This window comes from Ursus arctos, unplaced genomic scaffold (genome assembly GCF_023065955.2).
Source record: "Ursus arctos isolate Adak ecotype North America unplaced genomic scaffold, UrsArc2.0 scaffold_9, whole genome shotgun sequence".
Classification (NCBI taxonomy): Eukaryota; Metazoa; Chordata; class Mammalia; order Carnivora; family Ursidae; genus Ursus; species Ursus arctos.
In genome coordinates this window covers 52,105,332-52,122,704 of record NW_026623111.1, presented here as the reverse complement: position 1 = coordinate 52,122,704, position 17,373 = coordinate 52,105,332, and the positions used below count along the sequence as shown (strand labels likewise).

The 17,373-nt window shown below is 33.4% G+C and overlaps 1 protein-coding gene across 4 annotated transcripts in view; it reads left to right on the top strand.

Annotated features, from left to right (window-relative positions):
• The window catches only part of CENPC (centromere protein C), an 88,743-nt gene extending 71,736 nt beyond the window's left edge, over positions 1–17,007 (top strand). For all 4 annotated transcript variants that reach the window (XM_026508981.4, XM_026508982.4, XM_057309852.1 and 1 more), the window contains 6 exons: positions 1,802–1,906; positions 2,659–2,787; positions 4,262–4,357; positions 6,060–6,214; positions 13,121–13,211; positions 14,086–17,007. In XM_026508981.4, the coding sequence (XP_026364766.3) occupies positions 1,802–1,906; positions 2,659–2,787; positions 4,262–4,357; positions 6,060–6,214; positions 13,121–13,211; positions 14,086–14,156 (647 nt within the window). In that variant the 3' untranslated portion in view covers positions 14,157–17,007. The remainder of the gene's footprint in view (positions 1–1,801; positions 1,907–2,658; positions 2,788–4,261; positions 4,358–6,059; positions 6,215–13,120; positions 13,212–14,085) is intronic.
• Positions 17,008–17,373: the final 366 nt, after the last annotated feature.

Below are 17,373 nucleotides of genomic sequence, written 5' to 3'. Positions count from 1 at the left end.
TATCCTGCCTCTCTCTTCTGGCATGCAAAGTTTCTGCTGAAAAATCAGCTGATATCCTTATGGGTTTTTCCTGTGTAAAACTATCTGCTTTCTCTTGCTGCTTTTAAGATTTCTACTTTATCTTAACTTTTGATATTTTAATTATTATGAGTGTTGGTGTGGACCTCCTTGGGTTCATATTATTTGGTGCTCTCTGTTCTTCCTGAACTTGAATGTCTGTTTCCTTTCCCTAATTAGGGAAGTTTTCAGTTATTTCTTCAGTTAAGTGTTGTGCCCTTCTCTTTTTTTCTTCTTCTTCTTCTTCTGCAGCCCCTGTAGTACTATGTTATTACACTTGGTGTTATCCCAGGGTTCCCTTAACCTATCTTCATTTAAAAAAAATTTTTTTTTTTTTGCTTTTCAGCTTAGGTGTTTTCTTACTACCCTGTCTTCCATCTCACTGATCCATTCTTCTACATCCTCTAATTTGCTGTTAATTCCTCTAGTCTGTTTTTCCTTTCAGTTTTGTATTCTTTAGCTCTGATTGGTTCTTTTTTATATTTTCTGTCTATCGAAGTTCTCACTAAGTTCATCCATTCTCTCAAGTTTGATGAGCATTTTTATGATCATTACTTTGAATTCCTTTTCAGGTGGACTGTTTATCTGTATTTCATTTAGTTTTTGTTGTTGTTGTTGAGTTTTATCTTACTCTTTCATTTGGAACATGAGCATGAACATGTCTCCTTATTTTGTTCTGTTTCTTTCTATGAATAAGTTGGACAGTTACCTCTCCTGGTCTTGAAGAAGTGGACTTGTGTAGGAATATTCCCTATGTAGACTCTGTGTGCTTGGCGGTTTTGGGTGGCCAGCTAGACCTGGAGTGTGCTGTGGTCACCCTGGTGTGATGTGGCAAGGCAGGTGGGGTGTTATTCTATGGGGATGGCTGGAGCTTGGGTCCTGGGTCTGGCTGTGGTAGCCCTAGCATGCCAGCTAGAGCACCTGAATTCTGCTCCCATCTGCATTATCAAGGTAGAGGAATGTAAACAATGGTGCTTGCCAGCACCTGTGACCTGGAGAGAGTTCCAGTAGCTGTGCCACTTTTTGGCAGATGCTCTAGGGTTAGTAAATGGATTTTCTTCAGTTATAGTCTAGTTACCCTTTAAACCACTGGTTTTTTGTTTGTTTGTTGGGGTATTTGTGCCTCAGGGTAGGTGAATCTGTGCACTTCTCAGTGACATCCCTCCCTTCTGCTGGTCATCATATTGGGGTGGAGTTTCAGATGCTACTGTGTCTTGTCTCTCCTACCTTTCTCTCAGTGGTCCCTCTGTCCTTTGTTGAGCAATTGTTCAGTCAGCTCTCAGTTCTTTATAAGGAATTGGTCTATATGTAGGTGCAGGTTCAGTATGTCCATGGAGGATGTGAGTTCAGGGTCTTCCCTATGCTACCATCTTGGACCACCTCTAGCTTTGCCTCTTTTTGTGAGTATTTTTGCAGATTTGTTTCCTATAAATTAAATTCTGAATCAAGTTATGGCTAAATTGCCTTCAGTCAGTTTACATTTCTACTTAAATATATTTGAGTTTCTGTGTGCCTTTTATATCATTCACTCTGGATGTTACCAAGTTTTTTAATCTTTGCCAATCTAGCAGTTTTTCATTGGCATTTCTTTAACTATTAGCACAAATATATTTTAAAATTTTGTTTTTCTACTGTTTTGTCTAGAAACATTAGTGTTGTAGAGGGTAATATCAATCTTTCCATTACAAAGACCATCCAATTAAACATTTATGTGTGTACATTTTTCTGTAATATATTTTTACAGTATTGCCTTCCAACACACCAAATGTTCGCAGGACCAAGAGAACACGATTGAAACCTTTGGAATATTGGCGGGGAGAGCGAGTAGATTATCATGGAAGGCCATCAGGTAAATTCCAATCTACACTTTAATATCTCACAATAAAGAATAATGAGGATGCAACAGTTTATTTATGTATATTATGTGCAAAGCGCTGTCTTACATATTTACATAAATTATTTCATTTTATCATCCTCCTCCAAAAATGAGGCCAGAATAGATTCAAGTACAGATTTGTCTGATTGCTATAGAAATGTTTATCTTTTTCTCTCTTTGGTAGCAGTTTGAGGTGTGAGTGTGGCTTGAGAGTGTTATTATTCCATACTATTGAACAAGGTTTTTAATTGCATAAAATAAGCCATTAGATCAGAACATGAGAAAATTATAAGAGGCAAAGATTTAAGTATTCCCCTTTACTATTCTCATCCCATTTGCTCATCATATTTCTATACAGAAATATAGATAGTGGGCAAGAAAGTTATTTCCTTTCTGTGATGGATATATGTAAGTCAAAGAACTAAACTCACATGTGAATTATTATAAATATTTCATTGCTGGCTTTTGTGTTCTTTGTTTTTCAACCTGACTTTTGATTTCAAGCAACAGAGATCATTCATCAGTGCATCCAAATTTAGGGTAGTTGAAACATAAGTGGAATTGGTTGGTATTTGTGTTGTTTGAGTTCCTGGCTGTAGAATATAGTAATAGTAAAATATTCTTTGGTAGTCTGAAAGGAAATGTGCTAAAGTAATTTAAATTTTGTTTCAGTATCTTTACTTTCTCAGGTATGATACTTTACCTTTTTTGTTCTTAACTTTCAGGAGGATTTGTGATTGGTGGAATACTGTCCCCAGACACAGCATCATCTAAAAAGAAGTCAAAAGGAAACATTGGAACAGTCAGCAAAATGGTTAATAGGAAAAGGATCTGTCTTGATAATGAGGAAAGAAGTATGAACTTATTCCTGAAAGTAACTTTTAGATTTTATTTTAAATCATAGTGCTCTGAGAAGTGGCTCTGTACAAATTTTGAAATTTATTTATAAAAACATTAGATGTAATACATTAGAGTGAATTCACTTTTTTCTTTCTTTTATTTTTTATTAAGTTATTTTAATTCCAGTATAGTTAACATACAGTGTTATATTAGTTTCAGGTTTACAATATAGTAATTCAGCAATTTTAAACATCATTACTCAGTGCTCACGAAGATAAGTGTACTCTTAATTCCCTTCACCTACTTCACCCATCCTCCCACCCACCTCCCTTCTACTATGCTTTGTTTTAAATGAGTACTCTCAGTGAAAGTTATTTTTTTCAACAAGAACATTTTTAACTTGAAGCATATTTCAGAGTATATGGTTCTAAAAGATAATATATAAAACATTCCATCCAAGAAAAATAGAATACACATTTTCTTCAAGTACACACAGAAGAATCCCCTGGTTAAACCACATAAAAAGAGACATAACAAATATTACAAATTTACGAAGACTGAAATCATACCAAGTATGTTTTCTAACCACAGTGGTTCAAAACTAAAGATCAATAATAAAACAAAGCTTGAAAATCTACAGTGTAAACTATTAAATAATTAGTATATAAATAATAAACAATACACCACTGCACAAGCAAGCATTGGGCCAAATAAGAAATCAAATGACAAAACTGCTTATTACTTTCAATGTTATGTTATTGTTTATTCTGGTCTCTACTTTATTTATTTCTAATTTTTCTTTGTGGTTTCCTTCCTCTACTAAGTTTCAGCTAAGTTTTCTAGTTCTTGTGGTGTAATGTTAAGTCGTTTCTTTGAACTTTATTTCTCAATACAGGCATTTATAGCATAAATTTCACTCTTAACATCTGCTTTTGCTGCATCCTATAGGTTTTAGAATATTGTATTTTCTTTTTCTATTTTTTTGAATTCACTTTTTAATGTCCACTGTTTTGTCCAAATTCTGAAAATAAACAGATTTTGCTCTTTAAAAAAATCATTAATAGCATAATATAAGACACTTCCTCACGAGTATTACCCTGTCATTGAAACTCACTTTTCCCATGCTCAAATTATGATTATAATAGACATTTTAATGAATTTTTTCCTGAAGTATATTACATACTTCTAGCTCTCTTGAGAGAATATTCAAAACATTCTTGATGATGCAAGAGTACCAAAAGTTGTCATAACAGGTTTACAGAAAAAAAATTTAGTATGTTTGCTTCTATATTAAATCATTGTGGTTTTTGAATTTTTGTTTATCAGAGTGGTCATTTATAAATAGAAAAATAGGAAGAGATTTTTATGCCTGTTGCAGTCTTTTTTTTTTTTTTAACCAACTTGTCCATAGTTGTATTTCATACTAGACTTTTTTTTGAGAAGAATTTTAAGTAAGTGATTTGTATTACAGTGATATTTCTTTTGCAGAGAATAAATTCTTGGTAAATCTGAGTATACCTCTGGGAGATCCATTGCAGCCAACAAGGGTAAAGGACCCAGAAACAAGAGAGATTGTTCCCATGGGTAAGATTAGGGATAATGAAAATGCTTAATTTAATAATTAGTAAGGACAAATTGCTGGCTTGATGACTAGCCTATCTACTTTCTCTTTTTCTTCCCAGCTCTTTTAGAGCCAAAGTCCAGTAGAGTGTCTAAATCCAGTAAGTAGCCTATGTGAGGACTACTCTGGGAGAGCTTTGATAGCAAACAATGTCTAGGGGACACATAGAACAATGCATTTATCCTCTAGGGTACAGGTGCTATCATCAGGAGTGTTGCCTCCCCCAATAGGGCCTAAGCCTTCTGTAACCAAGATGACACATGGGAACAGGGGTTTTTATGGGTAATTGTTACAATTTACCTAGTAGATCCCAGAATACACCCTTACTGTGAGTCCAGGCAGGGACTGTGGGCAGGATTTAGACAGCCTTCTGGGCCATGGGATGCCAATAATAGTACCTGGGAAATTGGACCCTTAGGGTGATGACTAGCAAGGACATTGATCTGCCACACAAATGCCAGGCTTAACCTTAAGGCCAGCAGAGGCTTCTAGAGGCCTGCTGTTGTATCTAATAGGCATTAAAAGTACATTGTCCATGAGCCCATGATTGGTTCTGAAGGATGGGCTATACTGTGGTAAGGGCAAGTAGGGGACACTTAGCTATTTACCAACAGGCAATATTTATATACAGGAAATATTTAAATGTTTTAGCTGTTTTGACTATACTGGTGAGTACTGAGGACTATTTATCCTAAGTCACTAAACAAATAGGTCAAACCAGAGAGTCAGTAATCGTATTCCCAATTAAAATTTTGGCTGTGAAATAGGTTCCATTTAACATCTTAAGTAGTAAAGTTATTTTTATAATCAAATTATTTATTTGGAAACAGGTAGACAGAAAATTTTGTTTAGTGTAGTGTCTTAACTAAAAACATTGCTATATTGTATCAGGTTAGAAAAGTTGTGAGTGTTGTCAGGAGTTCATAACTTTTTGTCTGTTTCTTGAGTCTATGTATTTTCTATATCCTGTAATCTGTGAGATTACTAACATTCCCAAATATCCAAGGAAACAGAAGTTGTTTACAGAAGAATGTATTAACTATATATTTGTAAAGGTTTATAAGTAAAAGGGAAATTCAAAATAGAGATAGTGATTTGTGAGCAATAGTAAGTACTCTTGCTTTACTTGATAAAAATCTTGCTATTTAATAATCAGTCAAGCAGGTACAAAATAATCTATTATGATGATGCGTTTGTCAATTGTGGGCTATGTTAAACTTTTTAAAGATGTGGAATTCTTGTTTCTTAGCTAATTTTGTTTTCTGGCTGAGCTATAATAGAAATAATAATAATTCTGCCATTGTTATTATTAGTAGCTAAGACTTACCTAATGCTTATTTTGTGTCAGACAGTATTTTAAATACTTTATACACATTAATTCATTTGATAGTCACAACTCTAACATAGATAAACTATTATTGTCCCATTTTACAGAAAAGAAAACAGAGACACAGAGAGAAGTAACTTGCCTGGTCCCACAGCTTGTGAGACAGACAAAATTTGACCTCTACCATTGTAGCTCAAGTAAACAACCTTAATCACTTCTGTCTTTGTAAGGCAGGTTTATATCTAGGAATAATTCTATTGTATATATGTGTGTGTATGTATTATATCATTGAACATTATTGTTGTTGCTTTATATTTATATTAGTGTTTTTCCCTTAGATCTTCTAAGGCCACGAGATACATTTCAATTTTTTGTTGAGCATGGTGATTTGAAAGTGTATAAAACACTGGATACACCTATTTTTTCTACTGGAAAATTGATATTAGGACCACATCAAGAAAAGGGAAAGCAGCATGTTGGCTCAGATATATTGGTGAGTGTATTTCTCCATATGTTAATGTTTCTCTATTAGTATAACTGTGATTTATTGGACTTGATGAGGCATTAAAAATGCTCTTTTCTCAGAAATGATATTATTGTAGTGCATAGAGAGTTTTTCTGTTGAATCTGTTTAGAGTCAATCAGCCAATGGTTATTTAAAAGTACCTGTTCTGTGCATAGCAGTGTAACCTTGAAATTCAAAAGTTTAAGGAATATTCTTTACTTAAAAGAACCGTAGAATGTAGGTTTGCAAACAAATCATTAGAGCTGGTGAAAATTAAGTCTAAATTTCATTTCACTGATCATGCAGCTTAGCAGTAATGAGGTTTTAAAAGTCTTCTTCAGAATCATGTGATTAACAGTTGTCTGAGAAGTAGGAGCTAGTTACTTCAGTAAGTACTAAATAATGTATTACTGTATGCGGCAGTATTAGTAATGGCTGAAATTATAATGAGGTTCAAGGTGAGTCTTTTTCTTTCTCTCTCTGTCATTGGAGACACATGCCCCTACACCATTGATGTGAGATATATATATGTTATATTTGTACATTTTGTATTTGAAAATTATAGAATTTGAATATCACCAAATTTTGATAATATTTACTCTTTTACTGCCATTTAAAAATACTGAGTCTAAGGCACATTTTTCAGTAAGTAACATTTCAGGAACCTGTGATATCATGGGTTACTGGAGTATTGCATTCAAAACAGTTATTTTTATTGACAAAATTAAAGTAAACTGAAGAAAGAAAAAAAGAACATCAGGGCCCTTGAGTTTAGATTACCAAAGAAGGGCAAATTGAGGCAAGAAAAGAAGGTGCACATGAAAGTCAGAGTAATTCATTAATACATTATTATAACTAGAATCGGATTTAAAATACTTTAAAATATGCTTTAATCCAATCTTAAAATGTTAAAGATTTCCAGGTGCTATTAAAACAGTAAAAATAACACATTTAACTAAAGTATTGATGATTTCTGCATAATCATTAAGGAACAATTAATAAGATAAGCATTGTGAAATATCATCATTGAAATAATAGCAGTTATCCATTAAACTGTAATGCCTTTATTATACAAAAGAAAATTTAAATAGTGAATGTTTGAAAGTATTTAACCTGGCTACTATTCAAAGGAATCCACATTAAAAACAAGAATATTTTATATTTACTGAGCTAGTAGAAATTATTGGAAAAATATTTGTACCTTTTGATTTATGAATCTCATTTCAGAATGTTTTCCCTGGAAAATAATTTAAAGGTTGGGGAAGCTGGACATATATAGGTGTTTATTGTAACATTGATAGAAACTGCAAAAATTAGAAACCATTGAAAAGTGTTGCAGAAAGAAATGGTTAATATTTTATATTTTGACTTAATAAGATGTCATTATATAATAATAAGCAGTTATATAGCACTTAGATGTTCCAGGTACTGCAATAAGTATTTTTATATCAGTTTCAGCATATTATTTTTGAAGAATAGCTGTATAAAAAGACCTTTAGGATAAATATTTAAGCAAACTTATGGAAAATAAAAAACTCTATTTTATTCTGATTAGAATTTAAAAATGAAAATTGAAGGAACTACAGAAAAATAACATGTTATCAGGTTATTATAGTTTTTATTTCTTCTAAATATTGCCTTTAACTTTTTATAATGAAAATTAAAGGTTTTTTTTTATAACAGAGTATTTTTACATTTTTTAAAATATGAAGCACACTTTTGAATATATGCTTTTGAGAAATAAAAGGGACCAGATGGAGAAACAGCACAGGCTGTTAACTCTTTCCTTCAAAGTCAGTGTTAAGAATCTGTATGAAAGGGAGATAGTAGCAGTAGTAGATTTGTTAAAATCAAACCACAGAAGAATTAACAGATTAACTGTGGAAGTTCCTTGTGGAGCTCTCCCAAAAAACAAGAAGAGATTAAGAAATGGAAAATATAAAAGTTAAGTGATGTGGAGAACAGAAAACAAAAAGCAAAAAACAAAAAAACCAGGAGAAGAGAGGAAAAAACACAAATGAGTGAAGGGGTGGAAATATTTGAAAAATTAGACAATAAATGTTCTGGAACTAAAAAACAAAAAAGTGAGAGCAACATACTTTAAAGAACCAGAGTTTCTTAGAGAAATGTCTGAATGTAGGCCTGGAGCTGAGCTCGAAACATATATATATATATATGTTATTTATTTATTTATTTATTTATTTATTTATTTATTTATTTATTTATTTATTTTAGAGAGAGTGTGGGGAGGAGGGGGAGAGGGAGAGAGAGTCTCAAGCTGACTCTGCACTGAGCGTGGAGCCTGACACGGGGCTCAGTCTCACAACCCTGAGACCATGACCTGAGCCGAAACCAAGAGTCAGAGGGCCTACTCAACTGCGTCATCCAGGTGCCACTGAGTTTGAAATGTTTTTTATCATAACCGCTAGCAAACTTAGCAGAGACCATTAGAATTGGATGATAAGGTCTCAGGATCCAACTTGAAGATGCTCTCACTGCACAAAGATGTGACAGCTTGAGAATCATAAAGAATAACAAGTGGATTGATACATAGCCCTTATATCTAAATTCATGAATTTGAAAGACTACTACAAAAAGAAAAGCTAATTCACTGCTTTTGGAGAATTCTAGGAGGCTAACTTATTTTGACAACGAATACGGCAAATAAAGGGAAATAATCAAACATTTTTTCTGCCCTTTTCTTATAAACTTTACTATTATGTAACCAAATAAAAATGAGGTGAAGTTTGTTCTTGTTAGAAATATTCCAGGGGCGCCTGGGTGGCTCAGTCATTAAGCGTCTGCCTTGGGCTCAGGGCGTAATCCCAGGGTTCTGGAATCGAGTCCCGCATCAGGCTCCGTGCTCTGCTCGGAGCCTGCTTCTTCCTCTCCCACTCCCCCTGTTTTTGTTCCCTCTCTCGCTGGCTGTCTCTCTTTCTGTCAAATAAATAAAATCTTTAAAAAAAAGAAAAAAGAAATATTCCAGGGATGCCTGGGTGGCTCAGTCAGTTAAGCATCTGCCTTTGGCTCAGGTCATGATCCTGGAGTCCTCGGATCGAGTCCTGCATCAGCCTTCTGCCTGCCACTCCCCCTGCTTGTGCTCTCTCTGTCTCTCTCTCTGACATATAAATAAATAAAATCTTAAAAAAAAAAAAAAGACTCCAATCAGGGGTGTCTGGGTGGCTCAGTTGGTTAAGCATCTGCCTTTGGCTCAGGTCATGATCCCAGGGTGCTGGGATTGAGCCCCACATCGGGCGCCCTGCTCAGTGGGGAGCCTGCTTCTCCCTCTCTGATGCTCCCCCTGTTTGTGCTCTCTCTCTCAAATAAACAAATAAAATCTTTTAAAAAATATTCCAATTAATAGGGGCGCCTGGGTGGCTCAGTCATTAAACATCTGCCTTCGGCTCAGGGCATGATCCCAGGGTCCTGGGATCGAGCCCCACATTGGGCTCCCTGCTCCACTGGGAAGCCTGCTTCTTCCTCTCCCACTCCTCCTGCTTGTGTTCCCTCTCTCGCTGGCTGTCTCTCTCTCTGTCAAATAAATAAATTAAATCTTAAAAAAAATATTCCAATTAATAAATGAAAAAGGAATGGTAGAATGAAATATTACCATTTTACAACCCCTGATAAACTGTTGGATCTGTCTAGGCATTGAGTATCAATCTTTAAAAAGAAGACAACCCCAAAAGTTGAAAATAGAGCTACCATATGACCATATGACCCAGCAATTGCACTACTAGGGATTTACCCCAAAGGTACAAATGTAGTGATCTGAAGGGGCACCTTAACCCCAATGTTTATAGCTGCAATGTCCACAATAGCCAAACTAGGGAAAAAGAGCCCAGATGTCCACCAACAGATGAATGGATAAAGATGTGGTATGTGTATATATGTATGTGTACATACACACACACACACACACACACACACACACACACATACATACAATGGAATATTACTCAGCCATCGAAAAAATGAAATCTTGCCATTTGCAATGATGTGGATGGAGCTAGAGGGTATTATACTAAGTGAAATAGGTCAGTCAGAGAAAGAATTATTGCATGAGCTCACTCATGTGGAATTTAAGAAACAAAACAGAGGATCATAGGGGAAGAGAGGAAAAAATAAGATGAAATCAGGGAGATAAATTATAGGAGACTCTTAATCATAGGAAACAAACTGAGGGTTGCTGGAGAGAAGGAGGGTGGGAGGCTGGGGTTAAAAATTAATTAATTAAAAAATAAATGAAAAAATAAATGAAAAAAAAAGAAAAAAAAAAAGACAACCAGACATTATGTGCCTCCTAGTGGCAGAATACCACACTATGTATGAAATAGTCTTGCCTCTCCCATCTCCTTTAAAAACAAACAAGCAAAAAAAAAAAAAAAGCAAACAACAAAAATACCTGAATTTGGTCAAAACTCTTAATATCTAACTACCAATTTATAGGAAATAAAGAATAGATGACCTTTCAAATGATACCCTGGGGTTGTAATCAGCAAAATTCAGCTACGCAAAGATTTTTACAGCAAAATTTGCTTGATTTCTTTAGTAAATAAGTTGCAAGGAATAAAAAAGAACCAAGTAGAACTTAATAGCTCAGCGTTTCTCAACCATAGCACTATTGACATTTTAGACTCGATAATGCTTTGTTGTAGAGGGGCTTCCTGTGCATTGTGGGATGTTTGGTAGCACCCCTGGCCTCTGCCAGCTAGATTCTATTAGTACTCCTCTAGTTGTAAAAATCAGAAATGTCCCCAGACATTGCCTCTTGTCTCCTGAAATTGAGAAATCACCCCCAAATTGAGAACCACTGTAGCATTGAGCAATTTAAGAGGATAAACAAACTCTTAAAAATACATTTAAGTGACAATTGGAAATTTTAATACTGACTGGGTATTTGATATTAAATATTCATTTATGTTTAGGTGTGATAAAACTTGTAGTCGTGTTTTTAAAAAGCACCTTGAGGGGTGCCTGGCTGGTTCTATTGGTAGAGCATGTGACTCTTGATCTCCGGTTGTGAGTTCAAGCCACATGCTGAGTATGGAGATTACTAAAGAAAATAAACAGAACTTTAAAAAATAAATAAAAATTTTAAAAACACCTTGATTTTTTTAGTACACACTGAAATATTTACAGATGATGTATGATGCTGGGTTATTTATTGCAAAATGACATGGAATGGAGGAAGTAAAGAGATGGAACAGGGAAGGTTATTGGTATTAGATATTCATGGGAGTTCATCATTCATTTCTGTGTACTTCAAAAGCCTTCCTACTAAAATGTTTGCAGAACTGGAAAGAGGTGTACTTAGCTAAATAGAATAGATAAATAAAAAAAAATCTAGAAATATATGCTTGACTTTCTGGGTAGTATATTTTTATCTTTTTGTCTTTTAAATTGAGGCAAAATTTTTTTAGATGTAATAATTTTTTTAGATGTAATAAAAATTTTTTTAAATTAAATTATAAAGTACCTTTGGAACCATTTAAAGAACTTTTTTCCTATTTAGGGAATTAGCATATCATAGTGGTTAAGAGCATGGATTCTGGAATCAAAGTGCCTGAGTTCAAATCTCATTTCTGCCATTTACGTTGTGAACTTGGAAAATTACACCCATCTGTTGCCTCATTTTCTTCATTTGTATAAAGCTATTAAAACAGTACCTGTCTCACTGCTACTTACATTAAATGAATACAAATTAAGTGCTTAGAATAGTGGCTGGCAAGGAGTATTGTTTTTCTGGTATTTTAGGCTCATTTTACAAAGTGTTAAGGAAAAAAAAAAGAGGTGGAAGAGGAGGAGTAATTTTCTGAGGCAAAATATTTTTGATGGCTGAATCTCAGAATTTGAATCTGAATGTTTGAAGGGTTTATGTTTTTTTAGTTGCCCAAAAACCAGATCATTGCCATGGTGCTACCTATGTATAAGATGCAAAATTTGCCATGAATATGAATGTGGAAGCCTTTGTGATTGAGAGTTAGATTTATCCTCTTTTACTTTCTTAATGTTGATGCTTGTTTAAATGTATCATTTGTTTTGCTTTTTGTTCTTTCTTTGATCTGTCAGGTTGAATTACTTCTCCCAACCATGTAACCTTTAAAAAGGTGTATATAAAACCTAGCTATTTTGTAGTATAGCTAAGTGATGTTATTTACAGTGGTTCTGAATTTTCGTAAGCTGGTAAATAATAAGAACAAAAGAAATTTCTTCTTGTATTAGTTTTCTGTTGCTGTTTTAACAAATTACTATAAATTCATTGACTTAAAAACAATACCCACTTACTATCTCACAGTTATATTGCTTAGAATCCTGGTGAGCTTGGCTGAGTATTCTGTTTAGAGTATCACAGGGCTGGAATCAAGTTGTTGGAAGCTCTGTATCCCTCTCTGGAGACTCTTAGGATGAATCTGCTTTCAGGTTTATTCAGGTTGTTGGCAGAATTCAGTTCCATGTTGTTGTAGGACTGAGGCTCCCATTTCCTTGCTGGCTGTTGGCCAGAGTTCATTCTCAGTTTCTAGAAATAGCCTATATTTCTTGGCTCATGGCCCTCTAATCTTCAGTGCCAGCAACAGTCTATGTCCTTTTCGTGCTTTGAATTTCTCTGGTTTTCCTCTGCTTCATTTCTCTTCTGCTTCCAGGAGTTTCTCCACTTTTAAGGGTTTGTGTGATTTGAATAGGCGCAACTAGATAATCCAGACTTACCTATCTCCCAATCTCAAGGTCCCTTTTCCCATGTAACAAAACAAATTCTGGAGATGAGAGTGTGGATATCTTTTGGATGATCTTTGGAGGGTCATTATTCTGCTTACTACATTCCTTTAAGTTTCTTTGTAGTGTGCTGTTGTGGTGGTTCAATTTGAAATGAGATTTTAATTTTTAATTTTACAGGTTTTTTATGTTAACTTTGGTGACCTTTTATGTACCTTACATGAAACACCTTATATAATAACAACTGGGGATTCGTTCTATGTTCCTTCAGGTAAGAAAAATAAAGACATCTTCCTTCATATAGTTAAAATATTATATAGTTGCTCATGAGCACCATGCTAATGGAAGGCACTGTAGTCAAAATGTCATGTGACTCATGCCAGTACATATTTTGATTTTATCATTAGGTAAGTATGTTAGTATTTGGGTACATAAAAATTGAACAAGAATTGCTTATCGTAAAATGTAAAAATATTTAGTTGTATCCAAGGTAGGAGGAAAATTATTTCTGCTATATTATCTAGAAGACATTATGTAGTCAAGCAATTTTTAGTAGGTTATTTTAAACATACAGAATAGTGTGTTTCATTGGCTATTAAAGAGCACAAGCCTCTGGAAAGAGGACTTTTAATTTGTTCATTTATTTATTCAACATTCATCAGAAGTCTGTCAAGCACTGCTCTAAGAGTATAGCATACATAAGTGACCAAAACGGGAAAAAATCCCCACCTTCATGGAGCTGACATTCTAATGAAAGGTGACAATAATAATAGCAGTGTTTATATAGTCCTTAGTGTGCACCAGGATTGTTGTGAACACATTATATTTATTATAACTCAGTTAATATGTGTCAATTTCTGATATATAGAAATTTTCTCTTTCTTTCCCTTGTCTAGTTCACCTTTGCATTCATTATCACAATGATGTGAGATTTTCATTTCTTTCAAAGCTTATATGGATCACAGATGATGGTTAGCTCTTGGATTTTTTAGTTCATGTAATTAAATAAGACTTTAGGTTAAGTGAACTGATTTTAAAAATTTTTGGTACTATATACAGTAACTGCCTTAGTGATGGCTAAACATTTAATAAAAGGAAATGATTCCTATGGAAATAATTTTTTTTTCTTACCACTTTACTTCTAGGTAATTATTACAACATCAAAAATCTCCTGAATGAGGAAAGTGTTCTTCTTTTTACTCAGATAAAAAGGTGAAAGATGAAGCAAAGTTTAAATATGTGTGTGTGTGTATATATATGTGCCCACATACATATATACACATACACACACACATATATATATATATATAAAACAGCTTGTGCAGTTGAGACATTATCTTTATAATTATTTGTGATATTTTAAAATAAAAATTTTATTCAGCTTTGTGTGTTCTTTTATCTGATAAACATTTCAAACGCCCATGTGTTCTGATTTTTCTCCAAATGTTCACATAGTCTGTAGTGATCCCCATATTCATAATATTTTAATAACATGAAAAGAATCACTGCTCTCTCAGTGAAATGTAGGATATTTCTTTTTTTAGAAGATATTTGATTAATATGTTCATTCATTGAATCTTTTCCAAATGTTTTAAGTCACTAACAAAATAATTGAATAATAGATAATTGTGGTACATATAAATAGTATATCTGTATTACATTCTTAGGGCTTTGTAACAAAATAGTACATACTGGTGGCTTAAAAACAAAAATTTTTTGTTTCATAGTTCTGAAATCAAAATGTTGGCAGGACCATGTTCTCTCTGAAACTTTTAGGTTTCACAATAATGCTTCTGCTTAGCGCTCATCTTTTTATTAGAAGGAGAGTCAGTGTGAAAGATCATTAAAAAATAACTCAGGCTTTCTTCTTAATGTTACTAGATGCACTAAAAATATGTTGATTTAGGAGAGAAAATGGCTGAATGTCATAAACAAATTGTTAGCATCTATTCCTGAAGTCATTTTAATAAGTATTTTCATACTAACCCGAAAATCTTAGTTTCATTTGTCATTGTAATTCAACAGTATGTGTTAACTGTTGCTTTTATTAAAAAAAAAAAATCAGTGCAAATTTATTTTCTTGTGAGGCTTGCTAAGACATTGTCTATTAACTTCTCAGGGTCTCCATAAGAAGTTGCAGAATTTAGTATATGAATAAAATTTTTATCGCTAGAGAAACTGGTTATATTTGCTTTCCCAGGTCAAAAGTTACAGGACTAGATGTGCTTCTTTACCTAGACTGGCCAGAGTTTTGTTCAGTCATCTGCAATGGCTTGATTATTTTTTTTTTAAGTGAAGCATTTATTTTATTGTTGTAACTTACAAATAATCAAATGCATAGATCTTACAGTTCAATGAGTTCTTGGCAAGTACATCTTATACATAAGTAACCCACAAAACTTAATGCCACTTCAGGAAGTTCCTATTCTGTCTAATTCAATTCCTGTCAACCTGACTTAGGCCCTTGGGCCAGTATTTTTTATTGTGGTAGAGAGGTTTTGCTTGTTCTAGAACATTATGTAAATGGACTCATAAAATATACTTTCATTCAACACCGTATCTAAGTTTCATCCACTGTGGTATGTATATAAGTTGTTCATATTTTATTTCTGAGTAGTATTCCCTATGAACACTGTTCCTTCTTTTTGTAATCCCTGGAAAAGTTTATAAAAGATTGGTAACATTTCCTTCTTAAATGTTAGAAAGAATTACCAGTAAACCATCCAGGTCTGGAGTTTTCTTTATGGGAAGATTTTTAATTATGGCTTTAACTTCTTTAATAAGTGCCAGAATACCCAGATTTCTTGTCTCTTTATTTGGTAAGTTTATTTTTAAAGAATTTGCCTATTTCTAAATTTTCACCTTGTTTGCATGAAATTTATAATATTTTCTTTCAAAAGCATTTTGAGATTTGACATACAATAATCTTAAAATATACATAAATTAATATAAAAATAGTACAGTATCTGAAGCACAAATTTTGCTGTATAATTATTTCTTTTTTTTCTTTTTCTTTTTTTGGTCATTTTTTGCTAAGGTTTTATCAGTTTTGTTCTTTCAAAATAATTTTGTTTCATTGATTTTTCTCTCTGTATTTCTATTCCATTCATTTTTCATCTGATCTTTATAATTTAGTGCATTCTGGGGCACTTGGGTGGCTTAATCGGTTCAGCATTGGGAGTCTTAGTTTCAGCTCAGGTCATGATCTCAGGGTTGTAGATCGAGCTCCTCATTGGGCTGGCCTCCATGCTCAGCTGGGTGTCTGTTTCTCTCCTTCTCCCTCTCCATCTCCCTCTTCCTTTCCTCTCTCTCTCATAAATAAATGAATCTTTATAATTTAGTGTATTCTACTTTGTGTTTGATTTGCCCCTTTTTTCCTAGCTTCTTAAGGTGAATGTTTAGATTGTTTATTTTAGAATTTTCTTCCTTTCTAATTCAGCCATTTAAAGCTTCACTTTGATATGTCATTGAATTCAAGATATTTTAAATTTTTTCTTGTAAGGTCTTCATTGACCAGTGGGTTATTTGGAAGTGTTTCTTGTAAATTGTGAATATTTGGGAGTTTTCCAGATTTGTTTTTTCTGAACTAATTCGGAGATTTGCTAAGTTTTTCTGCAGTTTCAACTTTTCCAGCCATATGCAGAACTCAGTTCTGCAGCTGAAACATGAAAGCATCAGTAGATGCTTATTCATAACTAAATGAATAGATGTGGTTATGTTGCAATAAAACTTTATATACAAAATGCAGTGATCTGTATTCAGCCTGTGGGTGTGATTTGTTAGCCTATGATGTATATGGAAAACATACTTTGTATACTTTCAATCCTTTAACATTTATTGATACTATTTTATGATCGACAATATGGTCTGTCTTTAGAATGTTCCTTGTGTTAGAAACAAATGTGTATTCTGTTGCTGTTGGGTGGGGTATTCTATGTCTCTTGGTTGATAGTGTTGTTTAAGTCTCCCATATCTTACTGATTTTTGTGTAGTTTTTCTTTTTATTACTGATACAGGAGTGTTGATATCTCTGATTCTATTAAATATTTCTTTTTTATATCTGTCAATTTTTGCTTCATCTGTTTTGATTCTATTGTTAGATTCATGTTCGTTTATTGTTATTTTACTGCTGTATTGAACTACTTATCATTATGAAATATCTTTTAATAATATATTTCATTTTAAAGTTTATTTTGTCTGATGTTAATATAGCTACCTCAGCTGTCTTATGTATACCATTTGATAAGTATCTTTTTCTGTCCTTTTAACAATTAATTTATTATGTCTTTTAAGATGTGTCTCTTATAGAAAGCACATAATTGGATCTTAAGTTTTTAAAATCCAGTGTAATAGGCTCTGCCTTTTGATTGGAATATGTAATCCACTTATTTAATGTAAATATTGTTAGATTGAATTTGTGTCTGCTGTTTTGT